Genomic DNA, 26,799 nt, shown 5'->3' on the forward strand with positions numbered 1-26,799 from the left:
TGTCCTCCAATCATTTCGCAACGGTGCTACGTGATTTTTTGCATGGTTATAGTAAAGACCTGGAGAGTGACATAGGCTACTTTTTATCCCGGAAAATCAAAGAGCTCCCACGGGATTTTAAAAAGCCTTTTTCCACGCGGATGAAGTCGCGGGCATCAGCTAGTCGTAGATAAACGTAAAATCCATTAAACAATATCTTTGGACCTGTATAGGGAAATCTTATACCTAAGCAGTAGGTAGGTCCTTGATAATATTTTACTTGTCAAAAAATGAAACTCTGCTTACCTTCGTCTTAAAACCAACGAAAAGGGCAAAAGGCGATATGAAACGTCATTCTTTACCTGAAACTCGAGTAAATATACCGCTTAGCGGGGCGGTTGTGTGAATGACGTTATCAAAACGGATGACTTGCAGCCCCGTTCCTTGAAATAGATTTATCAGCAGAATCTGTCCGCCGTAATTTTTAATTAATCCACTTTGCCTCAGCCTCTCTTCAATAAAGGTTTTATATTTTTAGCAGGACTAGTAACCGCCCACGGCTTCGCTTCCGTGGCAATTCTGGCCTTATTCCTTGTCTACATTATAAAGAGAACTTCTGTACAAAATTCGGCTTTCTAGGTCAAAGGCTGGGCGTTGGTGAATCGGTCAGTGAACAAGTCAGGACTTTCTTTTGTCTTTTTATATACGTATTTACAAAATTAGCTGACATGGAATGGCTTTTCTGATCTTTTCTTAGTGGGGTTTAAGTTTTAAAGAAGACATCCTTGAATTTTAAGGTCCAGTTAATTGTAGGTAACTATAATATAAGGTTCGATATGTCAAGGAAGTTATTCATCCTTTTATATGTAAAGAGGCATTCAAAACTTGTTATTTCCGTATCTTAACTGCGTGTAATTTTTAATTTCCCCTGGGATAGGTTAAAGATAATTTCCCGCGGTAATATGCCTCTGTTCGAATGTCTGGGCAAAAGGTTTTTTTACATATATTTTTTTTCAAATTGAGTAGAAATATGATTCTTCCATCTATCATCAATACCTTAAATTTGTGTTGGTATTAAAAGTAGCTACGTATATTAACGATGGTGGTATGAGGACTAGTTCGGATATTATGTATCTAGTTCAGACACTGCGGAATCCGGAACCGTCAATATTATGTATGTTTACATCTCCACGTATTCTGTCATAATTCATATACGCGAAGCGTCAAGAAACTCGACCACTAGATAATAGATCTACGCATCCGCGGTATTACTTAACAGTTGGAATATGCTAATAGCACAATAGCCTGCCTATAGAATTATGTTCACACCTAGTTTCTCTTTTAACCGAAGGTTGACTGGTGGAGATTGCTGTGAGCAATAAAGCCACCTTAGCATACAATTATTTTTAGTTTTTAGTTTCTTTGTTTTTGTCTTGTTTATTTCATGTTTTTTGTGCTATAAAGTTTTCTATCTATCTATTTTCCGACAGCCAGGCGTTTCAAACATTAACTTTACTTAGTATGACACCTCCAATCTCTCTAGCATATCCCATGTTCACGGTGCCTGTGTGATTATTTATTTTATTATTTAAGGTAAAAATCGCGCGATTTGCTTCCGCGCATTTTCCGCATGTCTGAACTGGCCCTTAGTCGTAAATGCCACATGGCAATAGTATTTACGACTTATACATATACACCCTACTTATTCAAGTGCAAAATATACGGCATTAATATGTACTTCGAAAATAATTTACAAGTTCATAAAATATCTCCGTGGCTTTGAATTACGACTGTGCTCTACGAATGCGGTGAATCTTCTTTATTTTAATAATAGTTTCTATATAATTTTAGACTCTTTATATAACCCAACTAAGTTTGCGAAATATACCTACCTATCATTCGTTGATTCAAAGTACATATTAGATAAGTATGTATAGTACGCGACAGGTCGAGATGGCAATCGGGGATGGAACGCCCCGCATACCCGCACAGCCCCCGCGCTAACCCTGGTGTGGAATAACGTGGGTGAAGGGCGGGTGTGCGGCGCGTCCTCCCGCCTCATACCCCGATTGCAATCTCAACCTTTCGCGGAGGAAAAAGCATCTTAAGATTTCTATGAAGTGGCGTTATTTTCGTCATAGCGTTCTACGTATCATAGACCAAAGGACGCCATCAAACTTCCAATATGGTGGACAAAATTACACCACGTGAAAAATTGTGACCTAGTAGGTATTGAATTTGTTATTAAATGAATTTTTTTATTTTGATTCCGAGAGTAGGAAAAAGTTAACCGTTTAGTTGGGTAGGTAGTAGGTACCTACCGCATAAGTAACCGTAGTATATACGTATACGGGTTTTAATAGTTTTTATTTTATCTTGTTTAACCACAACACAACTATATAATATCTTCTGTTCTTATATCCTTAATGTTTAACAATATTATGTATATGCCGTACAAAATGACTCCTCCCGCGCCATTTTAACTCAACTGTCATGTCAGAAGTACGGGTTCACCTTTAAAGAACACTTTGACATGTAAAGAAAATGGCGCGTGAGTAGTTAAATTTTACTCATTATCATCATCATCATCATCATGATCAACCCAGCGCCGGCTCACTACAGAGAACGGGTGTCCTCTCAGAGTGAGAAGGGTTTAGCCATAGTCTACCACGCTAGCCATGTGCGGATTGGTAGACTTCACACACCTTTGATAACATTATGGAGAACTCTCAGGCATGCATGTTTCCTCACGATGTTTTCCTTCACCGTTAAAGCAAGTGATATTAACTCCGAAAAGTCCTAACCACTAGGCTATCACAGCTTGCTCGTTATAAAGCGTGCTTACTACTCGTAGTAAGCAGATATCTGAATTCATTAATAACCTTGTCTTAAAATAACCGGGCTAATTTTAAAATGCCGAGAAAAATGTACGGATGTTTTCCACTTGATTTAGCTTTAAATCCTGGGATAAAGTAAAAAGTTATTTTAGGGAACGAGACATAATTGTTTAATTAAATCAGGCCTAATTCAGTACCGCGCCAGCGCTCGCCAGAATTTAACACCCGAGAGCAAAAGACAAGCAAAAGACGCGAAAGATTTAATATTAAATTTTCGGTACCACTGAGCAGATAAATATATTGATGTTGTTTTACCCGTTAGTAAATATCGTAGGTATAAATAGTGAAAAACAATAATAATTATTATAGTTACTTACACTTTCCCTGGTGGCCTATATTTAACTCTAAAACACGATTCAGAAATTAGTCTGACGGCTATTACGCACAGCACTACCGTCATCCGAGTTCTATCCGTCATCCGTAAGAATACCAGTGATTATCTACGACATAATATGTCGTAAGCTCCCATACAAAACAAAAAGGAACGTATTTTCACGGACTCGGATCGGATGAGTGCGTAATCGCCGTAAGGTGACACCTAAGTAATGCAAGAAACTGTGTCAAAATTGGTTTAGTAGATTTTGGGAAAATGGGAACAGAGCACAGACACACAAGGAACCAAACACATAATAGCTATATTATGGTCTCGATTGAGATTTACATTCGATCTTTAACGTTTCATCCCCCTCTGTAAACTATTGACCTCTGTCTTCAATTTGAACTCATAAAGTTCTGTAATAGTTATACCTAAATAAATCATTCCGCAACCTATATATATATTAAATCCTTCATCGTGATTCGGTATACCGAAATACTTACATAAATATCAATATAGTAGTATTGTGGTTTAATATATTCTCTTTTGTTGAGTATAATTGGTTTCGAAATCAACATAATTTTAGAGAGACTATCGTGAAGCTTGTGATGAATAGAATATAATTTATGTTGACGACAAACATAAATATTAAATACATATCTCATGATATTTCGGAGGTGAACTCTTCAATCATAATAAAAGAAAACTTGCGAAGTCTACTTAAAGCTGATCGTATAATAGAGGCGAGCTAAACGGGCCGCTAGAGGCACAAAATAAGGGTCACAAGAAAGAAAGAGAAAACCGTACAATTTAATAATGCAAACGTCATCACTGTACCTCTACCTAATAAAAAGCAGCACTCGTTGTTATTTTTATTTATTCAGGTTGACAAACAGCAGCATATTGCTGCTTATGTCATCCGTTAATAATAATAAATGTAGTTCGCCACTTCAAATATTTCTAAAATGGAGCCTTTTAAGTTTAACCTTTAAAATTATTATCATTGCAGCCAAAGACTGGATAATTTTCTTTTAAACTCGCTACATAAGTCTATAATACTCATTCACTACTGACGAGAAACAACCAGTTTTTAACTATTGGCGATTTTAAATTTCGAAATTAATAGCATAGTTTTTCTAACAAAGTCAAGAACTAAGCCACCCAGTTTCCCAGCTTTGATGAACTCAAATACTAATTACCTAAGCAATCTTCAACTTTTTCGAAGACAATCTACCTATGATAAAAAAGCATCACGTGGAATTAACTCGCAGCTCGCACCAGCAACGCGCGGGACTACAATTACTATCTACATGGCATAATATTACAAATTGAACATTTGAAAAGGGCAACTGACGAGTTTCTTGTCCCAGATAGACAGACAAGACATAGTTTTCAGTAATTGTTTGGATTTTGATAACGAAGCTGGTTTTCAACACCATAGACAGACACTTAAATTTTTTATTTGTATGGATAGGGGTATGAACAATTTTTACGGATTAATTTTTTTAAACTGTTTTTTGAAACGAACTCTATTACATGCAATTTTTCAACACTTTCGCGGATTCAGTTTTACCGCTTTGCAAACAAAAAGTACACTATCAAAGTGCATTTTAATCCCTATGGGAAATTCTAGGCACGTACTATTTTAAACAGTCCTACAGTTTGACGAAGAGTGTTCTTAATATAAAACCGCAGTACCTGTAGGTAATAGCCATACCTACTCAGGAAACAGCATATAGGTAACTAAAACAAAAACCGACCAAGTGCGAGTCAGGCTCGCGCTATGTCAGCTATAAGATCTACCTACCTGCCAAATTTCATGATTCTAGGTCAACGGGAATTAAGACTTCGGCTTCCTATTCGTGGGGTCTGGGTTTTGATCCCGGGCATGCCCTTCCTAACGATTTGGAGTTATGTGCGTTTCAAAACATCGTGAAGAAACCTGTCTGAGAGGAAACCCACTTTTCCTGCGTGGTGGATTATAAATAAAAATAAAAACAAATACAGTACGTGGCTGAAAATAATTTACGTCGGTTTCAGGCAAAATGTACCCATATTATTACAAAAGTCAATATAAATTATAAATGAAAAATGACTTTACGGCTTTATGGCTCTGGGTGCACCCAGAGTTTAAGAAAAAGATCCCTTTTTTATTATTGTAAGATAGGCTTGCGCTTGACAGAGCAATGATGATTGATGAGGTCTAGGTTGGAGCGCGCTTGTCTAGAAGATGCCTATTAACTCTTGCCTTAAAGCCAAACGACTTGACTTTACAGCCGCAAAGTCAAGTGAAGAAAAAAAAGATCCCGTTGCGGCGGTTGGCGCAACACGTCACTTGGAGCTATTTAAACACTTAAGTATAACTTACCCCAGTCCGTGTGGCACATAGTTTTCAAATCATCAACGTAAAATTGTACCTAAGTACAATACGAAGGATAATAATTTATTTTTTTATTTTTTTCAGCGCTTCTGTGTACTGAATTTATTGAGCAACCCAGTCATCTAACGGTTTTTAACGGTTCGAAAAGTGCAAACACGCGTATCACGACGCCCAGCAATTTCAGTTCAACTATACTATATTATATTAAACTAACTGTATTACAGCAATTGCACAGTGTGAAACATATCTATAGACCTCTACCAATTAATTAGCAATGACTTACCCATGTCGTCAATAAGCGGCGCCATCCGCAGCGTGACGCCAACCAGCAGCAAGCAGAGGAACAGCAATAGACACGCCGTCACCATGATCGTGTAGCGCGCTCGCCTCGGTAACTCATCGGGGTCCAATACCTGACAAACAAAATAAACTATAGTACAGTACGTACGGTAATGTACCTTTAGAATGACATTTCGGCTTTGTATCGTAGTGGTTTTGGAAGTCGGTTTTTTATTTTTATTTTTAAATTAAAATACGAATATGTTTGAGCTTTGTCTATCTGGAGTTTTATATTATATTTTTCAGTTAGAAAACCTTTTGTGTAGGACAAAAGGTTTTCTAATCGAGGCACTCAAAGAGAATAAGCAAATAAGCTTGGCCACAACTTTCGAAAGAATAGATTGAGGTTTATCTCCCGACATCCCGACATTTTTAAACGCTCTCTAGGGTCACTACATGAAAACAGTAACTGCGAGGTATTTTAACCAACAACCCTCCGTTAGATGGCGCTGTTTTACAACTAATGCTACCACCCCAACTAAGATGGCGCTTGTAACCTAGTCACTCTTTTTACCATTGAAATAAAATGATCAAGAAATGCGAGCCGAAAAATAGCAGCCGATATACTTATTTCAAATTAATAGACTTATTACTTAGGCATTCAGTTTTATTTTAGAACTAGCTGCCCCGGCGAACTTCGTACCGCCAAACAGTCGATTATTTTTCGGGATTTTTTTTAAATTTTTCGCTCCGTAAGAACCATCCCCGTACTTCAAGGAATATTATGAAAAAAGAATTAGCGAAATCTGTTCAGCTGTTCTCGAGATTTGCGATCAACAACACATTCAGATTCATTCTCATATATAGAAGATTTTTCTCACCGTCGCTATTATGACGTAGATATCCGCCAAGAAAGGATTTTTGAAAATTCAACCTCTAAGGGTGTGATATAAGGGTTGGAAATTTGTGTAGTCCACGCGGATGAAGTCGCGGGCATAAGCTAGTATATTATAAGTCTAAAAGAAAACTTACACAGGGCACAGTACTCACATGTATAACCTTAGCCTGCTCGTCAATCGCAGACACCAGTAAGGTGCGATGTTTTTTAGGCTTTTGTGGGGGCGCGTGCCGCCTGCGCTTGCGTCTCCGGCGCTCCAGCTCCAGCTGCTCTGGACTGTTGAGCTCCCTTCTAAAGAAACGTTTGCAAAATTAATGCCATGTACATACAGTGATACACTTTTACAAAGGAGTAAGGTAAGCAATGGGCGCTTTCTGGCACGATGGACTGTGACGATACAAAAGGGTGGTGGAAAGCGGCTGGATGAGGAAGACTGAGGATAAGGTGTTTTACGATTATGACGAAAGGTAAGTAACCAAACTTTTACTAAGTGAGAATTCAAGGACTAAGTAAAAATTATGAAATGAAAAAGAACAAAAGTTAATAATATAAATGCGAAAGTATGTCTGTCTGTGACCTTTTCACGAGTCATAGCTCAGTTGCTGAATCAATAATGACGAAATTCGGCATGAAAAATCCTGAAGAGGGACAAAGAATATTTATTATTCATAGATCTGTAAATCCTCTTATCATTACGGAAAAGAATAGGTTTCCACGGGAGTCAAACTAACATTTTTAAGGCTGCAGGCATCAGCTTTCAAAACATAAGTAATTGTGTTGAATTTAAAAAAATAGACAATTTCTTTAGTTTTAGACTAGTGCTTTTCTATAATGTGTTTTTGATTTTGTGGTTAAGCGCTTAACGCTTACCCATGGTGTGTGTGTAACTTGAGCCTCTTTTTCCTTTTCTCGAACTCATTCTCACACCAGTGCGATGGTAGTCTTTCGCCAGAGCTGCCTATGATCGACGCCTCTTCTGAAAAAAAAGAAGAAAAAATTAAGTACTTTTAAATGTAACTATTAACTTTTACTCTCCGCTTCGCCCGCGTGGATACATGTTGCAAGAACTTTTTTATAAGTTTAAGTAAGTGATTTGAGTGCAGCTTCTAAAAAAATATACAGTAAGTGTCTCGGCAATTTTTTGTACCCATTTTGTACCTTCTCACATTATATCAAAGTTTTTTTTTTAAAGTAACTAAAACCAGATTTATGGTTAAAAAAGGTAAATCTTATTCTTTAAAGTCATTTTAAAACGTAAGAAGCTTTGCAATTATTTTCGTCAGTAGTCTAGTCGACCGGCACATAGACAGCTTGCCTCAGAGAACTTTACATAATACGCCACCGCTGCAAAGTCGGCAAACATGCCAAAATAAACTACTCAAAAGCGTAAGCTCACAACAAGATTCCCCCTAGGTAGCGCAAGTTTTACAATAATTCTTCTTCTTTTAATACTTAACGTCTGCGTATAAAGAACTAAACATACAGAAACCGAGGCGGGAACGACACAGCGCGGGAGCGAGCTGGATATTTTTCAATGGATTCTGTATGAAACATGTCACAGAATACCGTCTTCGAACAATTTCAGCATATAAAGAGAACGCGTTACACGCCAATGGCCAGTATGCAAAGTCGGCAAACATACCAAAATAACACAAAATAAACTAGTCAAAAGCGTAAGCTCACAAAATAGATTCCCCGAGGTAGCACAAGTTTTTTACAATAATGCTCCTTCTTTCATGGCGTCTACGGTCGTATAACGAACTACTTAAACAAACAGAATCCGAGGCGGGAACAAAACAGCGCGGGGGCGAGCTGGATATTTTTGAATACATTCTGTATGAAACATGAGGAAACATGTCACAGAATACCATCTTCGAACAATTTTGGCACACTATAAACAAAACTACCAAAAAATTTAGTAGCGCAGGTTAAACGGTTCACTTATTGTTTAGTGTCTTTAAAATGCACTAAACACATAAACTATTGGGAGGTTATAGCGAGAATATCCTTACAACAACTAAAATTAGTTCCAACTTAAACTTGCAAGCTAAAAAAAACTAAATTTATATTTAATTCTAATTTAATACAGTAAAAATACATTAAGCGTTCCAAGTTGAGTTTTATAGAATCAGAACTTTTAAGTAGGAACTTCCAAAGTTTACCGTCACAGTTATTATTTTCGTACGAGTTTCAAAGTAGACTAATAGTAGGTATACTGGAAACTCAACAAGCTTCTTGAGAATCTAAAATCACCGTGATCGTCAATTAATTAATTTTGTTCTTTTAAAAAGGGTGTTAATATTTAATTTATGATTTAATTGCTAAACTTTATGATATTATAGTTTCGTGTATAGTAATATTTTAAATTTTTAACATCTTTGGTGCATTGTATCTATTACTTGATTTAGACTCGGTTTGCCAACTGCATGGCGACTGAGTCCTATCGATATATGGACGGTTTAACAATTTTTAGGGTTCCGTACCTCAAAAGGAAAAGCGGAACCCTTATAGGATTACTTTGTTGTCTGTCTGTCTATCTGTCTGTCGGTCTGTCAGATTTGAGATTAGAGAAATTTGGCAGGTAGGTAGGTCTTATAGCAGACATTTGGGGAAAAATCTGAAAACCTTGAATTTGTGGTTACATCACACAAAAAAATTGTGGTTATCAACTAATAATTAGTATTTTCAATTTTCGTTGTAAGATTACTATATCAAGTTGGGTATCATATGAAAGGTCTTCACCTGTACATTCTAAAACAGATTTTTGTTAGTTTTTATGCATCATAGTTTTTGAAGTATCGAAAAAATACGACTGTAGTACGGAACCCTCGTTGAGCGAGCCTGACTCGCACTTGGCTGGTTTTTTATTACTAATGTAAATTATGAAGAGCCTGGCCTGAATGTTAATTTTCAAGTTAACGTGAGTTTACTTCGTGACATGAGCGGTAAGATAAATCTGTTAAGTATGGAAAGCATGGACGGGTATAATATTATATTATGCCGTGTCTTGACATCTACTCTTAACACAAAAGGTTCACACTCAGGGCACTGTATATTATAATTTCCATAAAAATCATCCAGTAAAAAAGGGGAAAAAGATAATCCACCTAACCTACTACATACTTGCTACGCCGTATTTTTGCCTTCCGCGTAGAGGCTATTTGTAGCTCACCTACGTTTACCCTCTACGAAACAAAATATAATATTCAATTGACTATTGCAATGCAAGCCAGCTTAATATCTCAAACTCTCAAGCTCGGGGGCTATCACTCAGAGTTAGACACTGAGTCAGCGAATCAGTAGACAGGATGGCCTCCAGCCGCGCGGCACCTGAGTCTTCCGTTGGACACCTTTTGGACCATCTCTGCGTATTCGGGTAGAATATTATCGCTTACCGTCGGACACATGGCTGCGCAACAGCAGTAAGAGTGGATGGGTGCGCGCCCGCCGCCTGGCTTGCTCGGCGTGCAACGCGCGCGCCTTGCGCTCCACCAGGGCCACCAGGACGGCCTCCAGCCGCGCGGCGCCTGAGTCCTCCGTGCACACCGCTTTGTCGACCGTCTGTAACGTATCAATATAATATCTACGTAAGTGATTGTTTACTCGAGATCGAAAATCAATATACCACAGCCTTCCCTCGATTTTCGAGTTTGAGTCGGCATAAAATAGTAGATTACACAACAAGTCATTGTATACGAAACGTTTATCTAGACGAGCTGAAGATAAAATGGGTTTTATGACTGAGTTATATACTTAATATAGAAGAAAAAGCTGTCTGACTGGTCTATCAACGCACAGTTCAAATTACTGACCTGATCGGGCTGAAATTTGGCATGTATATAGCTATCTGATGTAGATATCCGCTAAGAAAGGATTTTTGAAAATTCAACCTCTGAGGAGGTAAAATATGGATTTGAAATTTGTGTAGTCCACGCAGACGAAGTCGCGAGCATAAGCTAGTAATTGATAATACAAGAAATAACAGGTATCAAAGCTTTCACTCTGTGAGTACATAATATAGTGGCCGTAAAGCAGACGGACGTGCTTCTTGTAGTTCTTTCTACATAACTCATATAACTTTCTATACATCAAAAACTGCAGAGCTAGCAAAATTTTGACCTGCGAATCTCTTTAAAATTATTTAGATTTTTGTTTTTTAACAAAAAATAGCGAGCAAACGAGCAAGGCGGGTCACCTGATGTTAAGTGATTACCGCCGCCCATGAATATTTGCAGCACCAGAGGAACCGCCATGCGTTGCCGGCCTTTCAGGAATTTGTTGGTCTGCCCCTTGAGTAATCCCATGTTGTAATCTAGTGGGAACACCGCTGAAGGGAGTGGATCCCACAGTTTGCATGTGCGTGGAAAAAAGGAATTCCCTCCCTATCATAAAAATTGTTAAAAGTTCCGTGTATTCTAAATTGTTTTGTGCGCATAAGACTGCTTCAAAAGACATAAAATATAAAAAGTCAATTAAAAAAGTTATGGATTGCATCGCGAAAATCGCGCGTAAAATATGTTTTTTTTTTTTAATTTGTTCAAATTACGACAGAAATATATTATTTGTTCATATTTACAACTGATGGCTCCAGCTTAAACCACGTTGGTTTATATGAACATTGTAATTTTCTTTGCCTTATTATAACAATTCGTACACAAATAACAAGAATCATTGCATGAATAAGTAATCTGACAAACAACAAAGAATAGGTACTCGTTATATTGTCTGGAAAAGATTTGTATACTTTGGCGAATAATATTTTGCACACTCATAATTTTTGCATCGTTTAGCAGTACAACTTTGGCCTTCGGGTGGTAGCTATATGAGCCAATATAGAAATTAATGCTCTCACATTGATCTACCTACCTGAGAATCGAATCCAGGACTTCCCAATTATTATAAGACCACCGCGTTCACCACTAGGTTTTTCACTGTTGTCTTGTAAAAATAAAAACGTCGAGATGGGTTGGAATCCATTTACTCTCCAAGAGCTGTTCTTTAAATGTGGAAACACGGTCAATCTATTAAATATATAATATTTAGGGGAAAGATTTGATTGTTTGTGACCACCCTTCTACCCTTAGAAAGCTACTTTATCCAGACGTGGAAATATTATAATATACTAGCGACTCGCCCCGGCTTCGCACACAGACAGACAGACAGACTGCCAACTAAGTGATCTAAGGGTTCCGTTTTTCCTTTTCAAGTACGGAATCCTAAAAACATATAGGCACATATAGCTAACGGCCTCTGCATGTCGGAAAAATTAAAACATGACACAGTTTCGCTGATAGTACGAACTACAGTAGGTATATTCAAATTGAAAAGATGAAAAGTGACACAGTTACCTCGACAGTATCGAACTACGGAAATCGGCAACCGTAGGCATAAAGCGAATATCCAATGTATCAACACTGCATGCTCTTTGACGCTTTTGTGGAAATATATTGACGAGCGATTATCGTCGTTTTGCACACATATCTATACACCACGCATTGGGTTCAGGATTAACTCCGATAAGCCACTTTAAACTTACCCTTATACCCTATCTCTTACCCACATAAGGTTTCTATATTATTAAATTACTAGCTTTTGTCCGCAAGTTGTTCCGCGGTATATGATTTATAGCTATATGATTATATAATATGTTTATTGCGTAAAATTTGAATTACCTATAAGTACACTACAGGTCGAGATGGCAATCGTTGTACGAGGCGGGGGGACGACCCGCACATCCGCACGTCACCCGCGCTATTCGGGTTAGCACGAAGGCTGTGTGGGTGGGCGGGGCGTCCTCACCCCGATTGCCACCTCAACCTGTCGCGTACAGTCGAGTAGGATAAGTATCAGCAAGAAAAAAATTTCAATTAAATTGTTATACTGATCACACATTGCCTACTCTCGCCGAAAACAGTATTTTTCAGAGAGTGCTGAAAATCCGAATGACGTTGAGTCCTGTGTCTATGTACTTAACTATAGTGCACTATTATACTGCAGGTCCTACAAATGTGACTGTTCGAGTAACGGATGAGGGATAACTTACGTCGGTCGACTGCTGGCGCATCGTGAGCGCGCGGCCGGCCCATGTGGCCGATCATCGCCTCGCGCCTGCCGCTACCGCGTGCCACATTGTACCTGCGGATTAACAAATAGGTAATTAACCACTATGAAACCGTCAAAGCACATTTTATCGATTCAACTATTTACTCTATACCTAGGCATCGCCTGTGTGAAAGGCCACTAAGTGCCGACGCATGTATACGTAGTTAAGCAAACGTATAGTACGCGACAGGTCGAGATCGCAGTCGGGGTATGAGGCGGGGGGCGCCCCGCACACCCGCACTTCATCCCGCGTTATTCCGCACCGGGTTAGCGCGGGGGGTGTGCGGGGCGTCCCCCTCCCGATTGCCATCTCGACCTGTCCCGTACTATAGTACCGAGTATAACCGAGTTTTTTTGAAAACAGCATCCAGATTTTTGAACTTAGACATACAAATGAAACTGGTGTTATATTGAAATCAAAACACGAAGGACGCGCGCCCCCACCGTTATGTCAATGCAAACAAAGCTAGTTTTGGTTGCGTTGCGCAGGGGTTAAAATATTATGTACTTACTACCTCGGGATTAACCAAAGTAAGAACATTTTGTTTTCAGTACCTAGTTTTGTTAGTGACAGCGTAATATGGAAGATATAGGAATTATCTCGTGAATGGAAGACTTAAGCGTTGTCCTAATACAACGCGATTACGCGATCATCACAGTTTTTCGAAAATAGTAGACTAATCATCGACATCGAAGGCTTATGGTAATGAGTTTTGCGGGCATAACATTTATGCATCTACATGTTTTTTCATAAAAAGTTTGGTCAAAAATACTCATTTACTTCATATTTGTGCAAATCTGGGAAAATTCAGAAAATTATCTTCCAGGAACAAATTTGAAGTAAATGAGTATTTTTGACCAAGTATGATAAGTCTACTATTTTCGAAAAACTAACTAAAATTTGAATTTTCGCGGCCGGATGTATCAAACCTCCTTAGATAATATTAATTATACATAAATATCTATGGACCTACTGCTTAACATACAAAATAGTAACTCTGTGTTTTACAAATGATACATTAATTATACATATTTAGCTTCATTAATTCAAGTGCCATCCAAAATACAAAGTCAGACCAGACCGTGGGTTGGTTTATCGAATGAATGATTAATAGAATTCAGAATGACCGAATGGTCATACCAGCACGTAAGGGTTCGGACCGGGTGCTAACGATCATTTTATACGATTCTATTACCTTTTTTGTGACCCATTTCAATCCAACATCCAAAAAAATGGTGATAGAAATAGATCTATTTAAGTTCTGTCTAAAATATGTCAGTTATAAATAAAAAACATAGTCCAGTTTAGCGGCTTTATTTATTTTCTGCATAGTACCTTCCTATTCTATTTCTAAACAAAACCGAATATTTAAAATGCCAACCTACTTAATTTTTATTTTATTTAAAAAAACGATTAAAATGACGTTTTATTCGTGCTCGTAAACTCTTGACGGCTTGTTTGAGCACTGCGCACTCCTCAATCATTAGCTTAACAAAGTACGCGATTAGTTGTAGTATGTAGTTGACAATAAAATACTTACTACGTTACTAGTCTAATATTGTAGGTAGGTAATAATTATGTATTCGCGCTGTAAAATAAAATAATACTTCTGCTTTCAACAGATTTTCTTAAAACATAAAATCAACATTAAATAGATAAAATGATTAAATGTCGCCCTCAATATCACGTTAGAATGGAAACACTAACGCATTTACATCAGTACCCTTATTATAAATGCGAAAGTGTGTTTGTTTGTTGGTTTATTGGTTTATTGGTTTGTTGTTTGTCCTTCAATCACGTCGCAACGGTGCAACGGATTGACGTGATTTTTTGTATGGGTATAGGTAAAGACCTGCAGAGTGAAAAAGGCTACTTTTTATCCCGGAAAATAAAAGAGTTCCCACGGGATTTTTAAAAAACCTAATTCCACGCAGACGAAGTCGCGGGCATCAGCTAGTTCTACTATATAATGCCCCCAACTTCGTCCGCGTAAGTTTGGGTTTAAAAAATCCCATGCGTACCTACTCTAAGATTTTCCGGGTTGAATAGGAGATGCAAGCTATCTCTGTATCAAATACATAATGCCCGCAATCAGATATAGGAGTAGATTTAGGTTTCTTAAACATCGTGTTTTTCGATTTTTCGGAAAAAAGTAGCATGGCCTTTCCGGAAATTAAAGCTATCTCTGTTACAAATTTCACGAAATCGGTTGAATGGATGAGCCATCAAAGGCTAGCAGTTAGACAGACGCGCTTTCGCATTTATAATATTAGTAGGCCTATTAGCATCAACTCACTGAGTTAAAAATAGACGAGAAACAAGTTCCATAGATCAAGCCTGCTAAAAGTCATCCGTGACGTGACACCTTTCTCGCGAAGCGGGCAATCACACCGTTCAGTCAGGTTTCATCAAATTGGCCTGTTTAAAAATTAAAATGTACCTTATTTTCACCGCATTGCAGCTGCTTTATGTTTTTGCGGTTTTATACAATATGCAAACACGCGGGCCTATTCACTGGCCAATTCTCACGGGAGGTTCATTTGCATGGAAATTAGTAGGTACGTAAACTGCTAACAGCGCTGAAAAAAGGCTTCAATTTTTTTTAAACCCTATCTCATTTTTTGTATTTGTTTTTAACCGATTAAAAAGGAGCAAGTTCATAATTTAACGTATATTTTTTTGGCAATGTTGAGTTACCTACTCCCTCAAAAATGATCAAATTTTTAACCGACTTTCAAAAAGGACGTGGTCGGCAATTCAGCTCGTTTTTTTAAATGTATGTTCACCGATTTTTTCGAGATTTCTGAACCGATTTGCAATTTTTTTTATCAACCGTAGAAGTTTTCGTGGTGGTCCCATAAAAATTTCTAGATCCAACTGCTTAATCCTGATGCTGCAGGGTTACGACCCGCCTAAGTTATCAAGATTTAGGAACTGTTCATAGTGACTATATATCATATTGTAGGCACCAAACAACGGCTTCATGCTTGGCCTCTAAGTCCCAACTCCTCAACCCTGATGATGTAGGGTACAACACTCTTAAACTATAGTGATTTAGAAAATGCGGATGGTGCAATATTATTTTCGGTACCAAGCATAGACTACACTATTGAACATCGGATCCCAACTCTTCAATCCTGATGTTGCAAGGTATTGAACTCCTAAGCCGTGGGGATTCGGGAATTTCTGATGGTGAATTAACATTTTAGGTATCAAGCAACGATCATTAATCAGAATCAAAGTTATATTTTATGCAAATTTTTCTCTTCCTATGTAATAAATACAAAGTTAAAAAGCTCTCCGTAGAGTTTACAAGGCTGTTTAATTCTGCGGTGTATGTACTAATTGGTTTAACCGAATGTACTTTTTAGCCTGAAATGTAAGAGATTTTCAACATTTTCTCCGAAAACACAATGTGTTTAATTTTTCTTTTCTATAAAATTAATTTCTGAATAGTTTATTTTACAAATATATAATTTTTGTTAGCATGATGGTTTTTAACCAATTTTAATATAGGAAAGAAAGGTTCTCAGTTCAATGTGTTTTTTTTGTCCTTTTTAATAAGTATTTACTCCGATTTCTACGTGATTACTATACCGGTTTGTCTCATAAAAACTATTAAACTTTGGCTTACTTGTTTTTACCAGATTCAAAAATATAATAGGTAAGTATAATATTAACCTGTGCTAAAGTTCCTGTTGCTATATGTAATTTGACCTTAATAAAAAATATTCTGTAAACCCGACTTTGAATACTTAGGTAGGTACCACCACAAAGTACTTACTTAGTTTAAATAAAATGTTTCAGTCTGAATATTCATTCAAAATATTCAAAGAGTCTATATAAAGTCCATTCACAAAGCTCTTTATACTAAGTGAAGCTAATTCATTAAAACAGAATTTTTACCGTGGCTCACTCATCAGGTTAAGCTTGCCTTACTAATTAATAGATGATGCCCGCAGCTTTGCTCGCGTGGATTGAGATTTTTGAAAATTCCCGTGGGTACTCTTTGATTTTTCGGGATAAAAAGTAGCCTATGTCCTTTCCTGGGATGCAAGCTATCGTTGTACCAAATTTCATCAAAATCGGTTGAACGGGTGGGCCGTGAAAGGCTAGCAGACAGACAGACAGACAGACACACTTTCGCATTCATAATATTAGTACAGATGAAATTTATAACTGTAGCAAAGTTTCGCAGTAAAAAAACTTTTTTAATTCCCTGCACGCTTAACCACAATCACACCTGGTGGAGTGTAAGATGGGACGCGTTTACCAAGAAGATGCCTATCTTCAATCTTACTTGGTAGATACCCGGATTGTAATTGGTATGAAATACGGTAGGAAACATCAAACATAAGAACATTGTTTTCCAAGTTTTAAGTTTTTATTTTCGATATGACAAGGAGTTTAGTTTAGACAAAAACTTATCAAACAATAATACCTCAGTATAGTTACTTATTAAAACATCAATCGTCAAAATTAAGCAATTTTCACGTAAAATACTTAGGTATGGTCAAGCTTTTTCGTTAATTTATAGGGAGGCAAACCTCACTGGCCCAAGGCGCCAAATCTTAAAATACATCCAATCTGAAAGTTCTGAAACAGTATAGTCAACATAATGGTGTAACACAACAATAAATATTACATTATATACATGCGTACGTACATATGTATTTCGTACGGTATACGAAAACAAAGATAATTGTTATTACAGTTTAATCAATTTGTTATGATACTGGACCTTTTCAACGAACAATCGAGCTTTTGAACGATTATATTTTGAGTGTAAATTTCAAATAATTGTATGTAAATATTGAATCAAGTATGGGTTCTGTAACAGACGTTTTGTGTGGCGCAAGAGATTTTAAGTGGTGGGTTATGAATTAGAATTAAGTGATAAGTACAACTGTCGAAACGTTCAACTTCTGTAAAACCCTTTTCCGATATACTTACTTCTTGGATTTTGAATGTAAAAACTTATTCTGTTTCGCAGAGCCCGGTACTAACACCTTTTATAAGTAGGAATTAGCCTTCAACTTATCCCATGTTAAGAAAAAAAGACATCTAAATGTATAAATAGAAATGTCATAATTTGATTGAAACATTACAGTTTCCTCTTACAGCTTCCGATTTTTTCCATATTTTTTCGGATGGAAGGTAAAAATTCTTTGAAAGTTTACCTTATACATCTTAAATATGGCAACCTGCCTTACTAATAACAAAGAACCTAAAACTAAAAACCTTAAAAAATATAATATAATAACAAAAATATATTATTATCAAAATTATTATTACTATATATTACTCATATTCATATTGACATTAACTCCTCAACCTATTAAAATTAATAACTTATTTTCTAAATTGGTCACTACTGTTGTTTTCCAAATGATCCTGTATATTCTCCCAACTCAATAGCGATAACAGCCATTCAAATTGGACTAGAGCTTTATTATTTCAGCCATGAAATGATAAGATTAGTGATTGTTACCATTCGGATGTTGATTAATTTACGCTCCAGTTGAGTTCACTCATTTCCTTTATTTGATTTGAATAGTTAGTATATTTTGATATTATAATATCACTTTAGAGAAAGGTACCTCAAGAAGATTCAAATTGAATTAGGTACACTTCTAATATGCTTTGTTTGCGCTCTGTGTTCACAGAATGAATCCGTTGGGAAAACGCCGAGGGCGACGCGCCTCAGAGAGATTTCACATTGCTGGAGAACCAAAGGTACATTTATCTACATTTACATTTACATTAGGTATATTTACCTAAACGGAGGTCGGGGGTTCGATCCCGGGCACGCACCTCTAACTTTTCGGAGTTATGTGCGTTTTAATTAATTAAATATCACTTGCTTTAACTTTGAAGGAAAACATCGTGAGGAAACCTGCATGCCTGAGAGTTCTCCATAATGTTCTCTCCATAAAGGTGTGTGAAGTATACCAATCCGCACATGGCCAGCGTGGTAGACTATGGCCAAAACCTTTCTCACTGTGAGAGGAGACCCGTGCTCTGTAGTGAGCCGGCGATGGGTTGATCATGATGATGATGATGATATTTACCTACCTACGTCAACATAGCGCCACCACGTAATGATTACGAAACATCACTTTGGGACCAATGACCATATTTATTTTGTAAATACATTTTTATTATATCTTTAACTTTTAATATATAGTTATATCACTATAAGAGTTACATTATGATCCATACTAATATTATAAATGCGAAAGTTTGCCTGTTGTCTGTTTGTCTGCTAGCTTTCCACAGCTTATTCACTTAACCGATTTTGACCAAATCTGGTACAAAGATAGCTTGTATCCCGGGAAAGGACATAAGCTACATTTTATCCCGGAAAAACAAAGAGTTCTAACGGGATTTTTAAAAACCTAATTCCATGCCGATGAAGTCGCAGGCATTATCTATTTGGTACACAGATAGCTTGCATCATGGAGATGGATGTCGCCTACTTTTAATCCCGACAAATCAAAGAGTTTCTACGGGATTCTTAAAAAACCGATACTTACGCGGACGTAGCAAATGCTGAATAAAAGAAAAGACGACCTGTCCCTCTTGTATTATACCAGTCAGGTTGCGGCCATTTTACGAGACAACGCTGCCTGATATTTCTACTTTAGCAACAACTGTTGTGTAATTATGCTACCTACCTGTCGAAAGGAAATTTTTTCTTTGAATGCCTTCACTCGCCTTCAAACAAAACGTTTAGAGCTCTAGCGAGCTCGTTATTGTTTACAACGTTAATTATTTTGAAAGCAACATCGTTTTGGGTTTTCTGTGAATCATTTTCAGTTTTTAAGGTTTTTTAAGATTTTTATTTATTTTTACGCATCATAGTTTTTTAATTATCGTGCAAAATGTCGAAAAAATACGACTGAATTACGGAACCCTCGTTGCGCGAGCCTGTCTCGCACTTGGCCGGTTTTTTATTATTGTCAGCTTTTCCTTTGGTTTGTATGCTTCCAGAGCTACGCGAGTGCCGTCGAAGAGGTGCGTTGCCGCGTTGGTATATTTCTCGGGTCACTTGACCAATGGAAGGGGCCTGCTCAAACGCACGAAATTGATGTCGCAATCGTATGCGGCAAGTCGCCAAAACGCGACGGAGTCGTAAAATCGCGGAACGCATATAAACAGCGTGTGTGTTGTGGCCCTAAATTAGCTAAGCAAACCTAATCCGTTTAATTATACACCCTGAAATCTGACGCCTGAGAGCTTGCTATAACAGAGTTTAAACCGTGGTTTAAACGCTATTTAGCTAATAAACGGCGACAATTAGTGAGGTAAATGATCCCTCCCCAGTATGTTTCGTACCTACTACATAATATTATTCTCTTTAATACACTATTATGAAACTATGATAAACTGTATGTATGTTTGTATATCATTACTAAACTTTTAGTAAGTAGTACCTAAGTGATATCGTGAGGAAACCTCATGCCTGAGAGTTCTCCATAATACTCTCTCTCAAAGATAATATGTGAAGTTTACCAATCAGTACTTGGCCAGCGTGGTGGACTATGGCCAAACCCTTCACATCCTGAGAGGAGACCCGTGCTCAGTAGTGAGCACGGGTGACCCAGCGATGGGTTGATGATGATGAGGTATAGGTTTAATTTATAAACACGATAAAATATAAATACGACACACATCAGCCTACTGATTCGTTATCTCAGTGTCTAACACTGAATAATAGCCACCGAGCTTATTTAACATTTATTTTTAATCCATTGAAGGTGTTGTACGAAAAATGATTTTAATATCACTCAATGAAGCAGCAATGTAGAACCAACCATGTCGAATCAGCTCGGTGGCTATCATTCAATGTTAGACACTGAGTTAGTAAATCATCCTAACAGTGTGTATGACAATTACATATTTTTGCTATCTGCCTACTAACCTAATTCTCACCAGTTTCGAAGTAACATTGATCGATATTATTCCGTTCGAACCATTTCAGAATATTAAATTTCCCTTTCATTCGACTTCAATAGGCTTAGCGTTATCTCTATATGTATAAAAATGATCCGCTAAATGTGCTGATCGCAAATCTCGAGAACAGCTGAACCGATTTCGCTAATTCTTTTTTTATAATATTCCTTGAAGTAGGTACGAGGATGGTTCTTACGGAGAGAAAAATTTTAAAAAATGAATCGCTAAATATGTGTTGCTGATCGCAAATCTCGAGAACAGCTGAACCGATTTCGCTAATTCTTTTTTTATAATATTCCTTGAAGTACGAGGATGGTTCTTACGGAGAAAGAAATTTAAAAAATTGCCTGAAAAGTCTAAAAACAACACTTTTCTATTGGGTTAAATGTTGACTGTTAGGCGGTACAAAGTTCGCCGGGTCAGCTAGTATCATATACATATAACATAGGTAAGGAGTACATCTGACTTTATTTTAATGAATACCAAAAGGACGTTTCGCCCAAGGTTAATAATTATATCTTGTGTAATAAATATTACGAGTAGGTATATATCTAGTAAGTAGGTACCTACTCTTGATTGTAACCCAAATGTATAGATTGATTATGCCACACACACATAGTATGATTGTGCCACACCTTAGAACACCCGGCTTTGTTTATAAGCTTCTTCTCACACCAGGATGCGTTTGGAACCCTCGTATCTATAGTTTTAAGTCTAAGTGTAATTAACACTGGAATTCATAGTCAAGATAGGGTTTTTTTTAGAGGAGATTCAAACGACATGACTATTATGTCATATTCAACCTTTAAGGAATGCATTAAAGTTGTGTATGACAATTAATGTCGTCTGAATCTTATCGTAAAATAATCATAGGCTTAGAATTTTTTCGCTAAAAGTAATAAACCTTTCCTATATTCGCACTTTAGATTATCGTAATAAGAGTAAATCGTGTATATTATTCTATAGTAAATAAGTATGAAACATAGTAACATTCCTTACGCCCTAAATCTAATTTGACTTTTTTATTCAAAGGTTTGTTTGTTCATCATCTTTGAACAAACAGGCACTATAGTAGATGGGTCATTACAGCGAATTGCTTTTGGAACTTTCGTAAGCAATAAAAGGTCCTCGTAAATTTGCGTAGCGGTGGGTACAGTACGCGGCAGAAAATAATGTACATCGGCCTTTAGAAAGAAGTAGCGGTTTTGTAGAGTCCGACAAAACGGCACATAGGTATGAGTGACAGAGACAACGCTCTACATAGCCGAAATTTCATTCTTAAGGCCGATGTACATTATTTTCTCCCGCGTACTGTACCTACCTTCCTACAACGCACAAACATTGCGTTCCTCATAGAACTAGGGCGATAAAGTTGCTATTTTGTTACATTATACTAGCTTATGCTCGCAACTTGGACTGCACTTACACCGCCTATTTAACCCCTTTATAGGATTTGAATTTTCTAAAATCCTTTCTAAGCGGATGTCTACGTCGTAATAGCTATGTGTATGCCTCAGCCCGATCCGACCAGTAGTTTGAGCTGTGCGTTGATAGATCAGTCAATCAGTTAGTCAGTCATTCAGCTTTTCCTTTTATGTAGATTTTGTGCTAAGGTTATTCAGGCCAATTATTTTATGTGAGAGTGTGTTTTAAACTAATTTTAACATCTCTAACTCTAAAAGTGATACGATTCGAGAGAACTTGTAAAAGTTTATTTGAATAAAAAGCTTTTCTAGTCCTATCTTTCATCTTTTATATTTTTAAATAAAATAGTAACAAATTTTAACAAATCTATCTCTGTTCCAAAAGTTTAGTGTGATTGTGATACGGTTGCGCCGTAAAAAAAAAAAAAAGCCTTTCGACTCCAGCGTCTAGATGGCATGCGTGACGCCACTGACGAGTGACGGAATGACTCGAAAATCAGAGAGAGAGATAAGGCACGTTTTCGCATTAAATATAAGTAGGTACCAAAGGATTATTTCACCAAACCCCGAAATTAACCTCTCTCTAAAATCATGAATTGAAGCATTATTTATTTGGATACTAGCTGATGCCCGCGATTTCGTACGCGTGGATTTAAGTTTTTCAAATCCCGTAGAATCTCATTCTTTTCCCGGGATAAATAGCCTTTGTCACTCTCCAGGTCTTTTACTATACCCATGCAAAAAATCACGTCGATCCGTTGCTCCGTTGCGACGTGATTGAAGGACAAACCAACAAACGAACAAACCAACAAACCAATAAACCAACAAACAAAGCATTTATAATATGGGTAGGTAGGTGTTAAGTTGAATTCTCGTAAAAAAAAATGTACAGAAAAAAAAATACACTTTTAGGCTGTTCTTTTGTACGTGAAAGAAAAGAAAACTTGTCCTGGCACACTTACTAAGTATATTATTTGCAATATGCAAAGAAAATTAGGTTTTAAATTTCAAATTATCATCATTCAGAGCAGAAAATTCCTAAAGAGGGTTATAGTAATGGCATTGCCGATCCACAAGCTTTCCGCACAAAGGAAATTGAATTTTCTCCAATAAAAGCTCCGCCCAATTTTCTTATCACGTTACATTACACACATTTCGTATACATTTGCTTATTTCTCTTCTAAAATTTACTTTACAAAAATATTGGCATTGAAAAAAGGAAAATTAGACGTACTTATTAGGTACCTATCTACGGAGTTACTCTTATTAGGACGTTATTCATATACCTACTTAAATTTAAACAAAAAAAATAGTTTGGCCACTCAATAATGCTGCCAGCATCTTGGGTACAATGGTAGGTACTTATTAGGTATTTACGGAGTTACTCTTATTAGGATGTTAATCATATTAATTTAAACAAAAATAATTAGTTTGGCCATTTAAATGGGTAATGCTGCCAGCATCTTGGGTACTATGGTAGATACTTATTAGGTAGCTACGGAGATACTGTTATTAGGACGTAATTTAAACAAAAAAAAATAGTCAAGCCATTCAAAGGGGTAATGCTGCCAGCATCTTGGGTACAATGCCTCGCTGCGGTGGTCAAAATAGGGGTTTAGATTAGTAATATTTAGTCGTTATTTTAGTTTTAATTTACATTTATAAGTTTATTTTATAGATTTGTTAATTTAAACCAAATATATTTTCAAGGAAATTAATGCAAGCAGGTTTTTTATGATGAAACCATGTGATATTTCAAATAAAATGAAATGAAAACGGTAAGTAAAAACTATGATTAATTTTACCTATGGGTTAGCGTACCTACCATAGTCCTCCCTCCAGTTCTTACCGAATGAAGTAAACCGTACGTTATTTTGTTTTTTCCCCACACATGTCATTAATATTCCTAAAATCCCATCTAATGCATAACTTTGTCAAACAAATCGTTATTATAATACATATATATGAGTGTGTATTTTCAATTCTCACTAGCATTTACCCGGGACATCTTCCTTAGATTTAAGTTAGTTTACTGTAGGACTATTGAAATTAATTAATTGAATTGAAATCATTGACCAATTAAGTAACAAATCTATACGTCACAGTTATAATAATAGTAACATCTTTCCGACAAAAGTAACTATTCTTATTTCCTCGCTTTCAAAGCACACGAAGTATCTATCTATTCGGATTTTGTAGTAGGTACCTTTCTAACAATCGACATCTATCGACCTCCATTTTATTCAGTTGCATTTCAAAGTGTAGGATTATTGACGGTACTAATATATAGGAACATGGCATATGACAGTATAGCGCGATTCCCGACTCCCGAGGGATCTCTTCCGCTTGGCTCGAAAGTCGAAACTCGGTTGCACTCGCCAGAAAGCTGAGCACATAATATGACCTACTCGTATACTCTTCGCTATGCGCCAGCTTTGTTAATATAGCTCGATAAGCCAAATATTTTATGAACGCTTTAATTACTCCTTTTGCTACGAGTTAAACAGAACGCATATACATACTATTAGGATGCGTAGGTAATAACCGCAAATAACGCATTTATTTAATGACTTTAGGAGCTCGAGTCGAAATCATTGAAATTGTCGAATAAATTCTGCAGTTCCAAATGGCACTAAAAGGAACGAAGCATATACCTTAACAATACAATGAGATTCCCGACTCCCGGAAATCTGTTCCGTTCGGCTCGCAACTCGGCCACACTTGTCGGAAAGCTGAACACTGTGATATAGCTTGTATATTTCTCTTTACTACATGCCAGCTTTAATATAACTTGGTTAGCCAAATATTTTATGAGCACTTTAATTACCTACACCTTTTGCTACATTACCTACACCTTTTGCTACATGTCAAACTGATCGCACATGTGCGAAAGAGCCACAACGCATTTTCCAGTGCGTAAAATATTATATTTCTAATATATAGTAAAATAGTAGCACGTCGTGGTCGCGTAGCTGAAAATAAGAGTCTATAAACGAGTACGACTAAACAGGTACGTGAGTAATAATAACTATGGGTAATTTTTATTTTATTTATCCTACATTTTTAACTTCAGCACATGAGTGTTAGGTATTTATTGTAAGGCATTTAGTAAATAAAAATAAATATTATTTATTTTTATTTTTATTTACTAAATGCAAAAATAAAAATAAATATTATTCATTTTTATTTTTGCTTCATAAAAACCACTTATTCGGGACAATATAAAATAATGTTTGTGTTTACTGTTTACAATACAAACGTGGACGTGATCCATCAAAGAAAGTAGGCACTCGAAGACTCCTTCAATTGAAGTAGAAAGGACTGTGAGAAAGTTGTATTTTTCTGTTTACTTTGGAGCAAACATTTTGCATTTGTAGGTAAAGCCACTAAAGCAAACGGAATTTTTATAACGCTTTAAGGTAAACCATAATATCGCAAATGCTCTTACCCGCTGTAGTGTACTTACGCAATAAATCCATCCATACTAATATTATAAATGCGAAAGTGTGTCAGTCTGTCTGTCTGTTTGTCTGCTAGCTTTTCACGGCCCAACCGTTCAACCGATTTTGATGAAATTTGGTACAGAGTTAGCTTATATCCCGGGGAAGGCTACTATATAGGCTACTTTTTATCCCGAAAAATTAAAGATTTCCTACGGGATTTCAAAAAACCTAAAACCACGCGTACGAAGTCGCGGGCATCAGCTAGTACTTACTTAATATTCGTTTGACGAAATTGGTTACGTAACACTATGAATACTATGACGGTTGGACATTTAGGGCTCTTGGAGCAACAAAATAATAAAAACTACACTGTTTACGATAAAAATAGAACCTACGGTTCATCGCGTGTCCTTTCTAATTAAATACACTGAACAAAATCACAGTCGTCCATGGTCATTCGATATAAAAAATAAACTAATTTTTACTCCAAAATTTACGTAGGTATCGATTTAGGTATTAGGTACTTTCGTGCTGAAGTTAATAGCATCCTGTAAAAAACGTGATTTCTACGAAAAACCTACGCCGCGAGCTACGTCGCTACGGGAATCGGAACGACACAGAGCGGTTACGCATTCATCCGATCCGAGTCCGTGCATATACGGATATAAAAACTCGGACCGAACTCGGATGACGAAAGTCGGAGCTAGTGCGTAAACTACAATATAAATAGTTCTATGACTACTTCGGAACGTATTTTCACGGATTCGGATCGGATGCACTGCTTATCATCCTTAAAACTATAAATCGGAAATTAATGCAAAAAGATTTGTTTTATTTGTTATTATTATTATTACTTTTTATTTATATTCGAGCAAATAACTATCTTTATCTTTATATTTTTATCTTATACAAACTATCTGCGTTATACCGTGGTTATACCTATTCGTGTAGTATAGGTGTGGCAGGGTGGTTGCTTCAATAAAACACTGCTTACATTTACATGTATTTTAAATTCAAAAATGGTAGAAGTCGCATGCCTCTACATCGTACGTAGGTACACATTTCTCGTGAAATTACTATAATTAATTAAAAGTGAAAACTACAGTTTAACTTGAATTCTTTAT

The 26,799-nt window shown here is 36.7% G+C and overlaps 1 protein-coding gene across 3 annotated transcripts in view; it reads right to left on the reverse strand.

The window, feature by feature from the left end:
- The window catches only part of LOC117987010 (uncharacterized), a 124,773-nt gene that overhangs the window by 86,967 nt on the left and 11,007 nt on the right, over positions 1–26,799 (reverse strand). For all 3 annotated transcript variants that reach the window (XM_069502126.1, XM_069502125.1, XM_069502124.1), the window contains exons 2-6: positions 12,793–12,884; positions 10,145–10,310; positions 7,620–7,725; positions 6,902–7,040; positions 5,856–5,985 (exon numbers count right to left, since the gene is read on the reverse strand). In XM_069502126.1, the coding sequence (XP_069358227.1) occupies positions 5,856–5,985; positions 6,902–7,040; positions 7,620–7,725; positions 10,145–10,310; positions 12,793–12,813 (562 nt within the window). In that variant the 5' untranslated portion in view covers positions 12,814–12,884. The remainder of the gene's footprint in view (positions 1–5,855; positions 5,986–6,901; positions 7,041–7,619; positions 7,726–10,144; positions 10,311–12,792; positions 12,885–26,799) is intronic.

Source organism: Maniola hyperantus, chromosome 12, assembly GCF_902806685.2.
Source record: "Maniola hyperantus chromosome 12, iAphHyp1.2, whole genome shotgun sequence".
Lineage (NCBI taxonomy): Eukaryota > Metazoa > Arthropoda > Insecta > Lepidoptera > Nymphalidae > Maniola > Maniola hyperantus.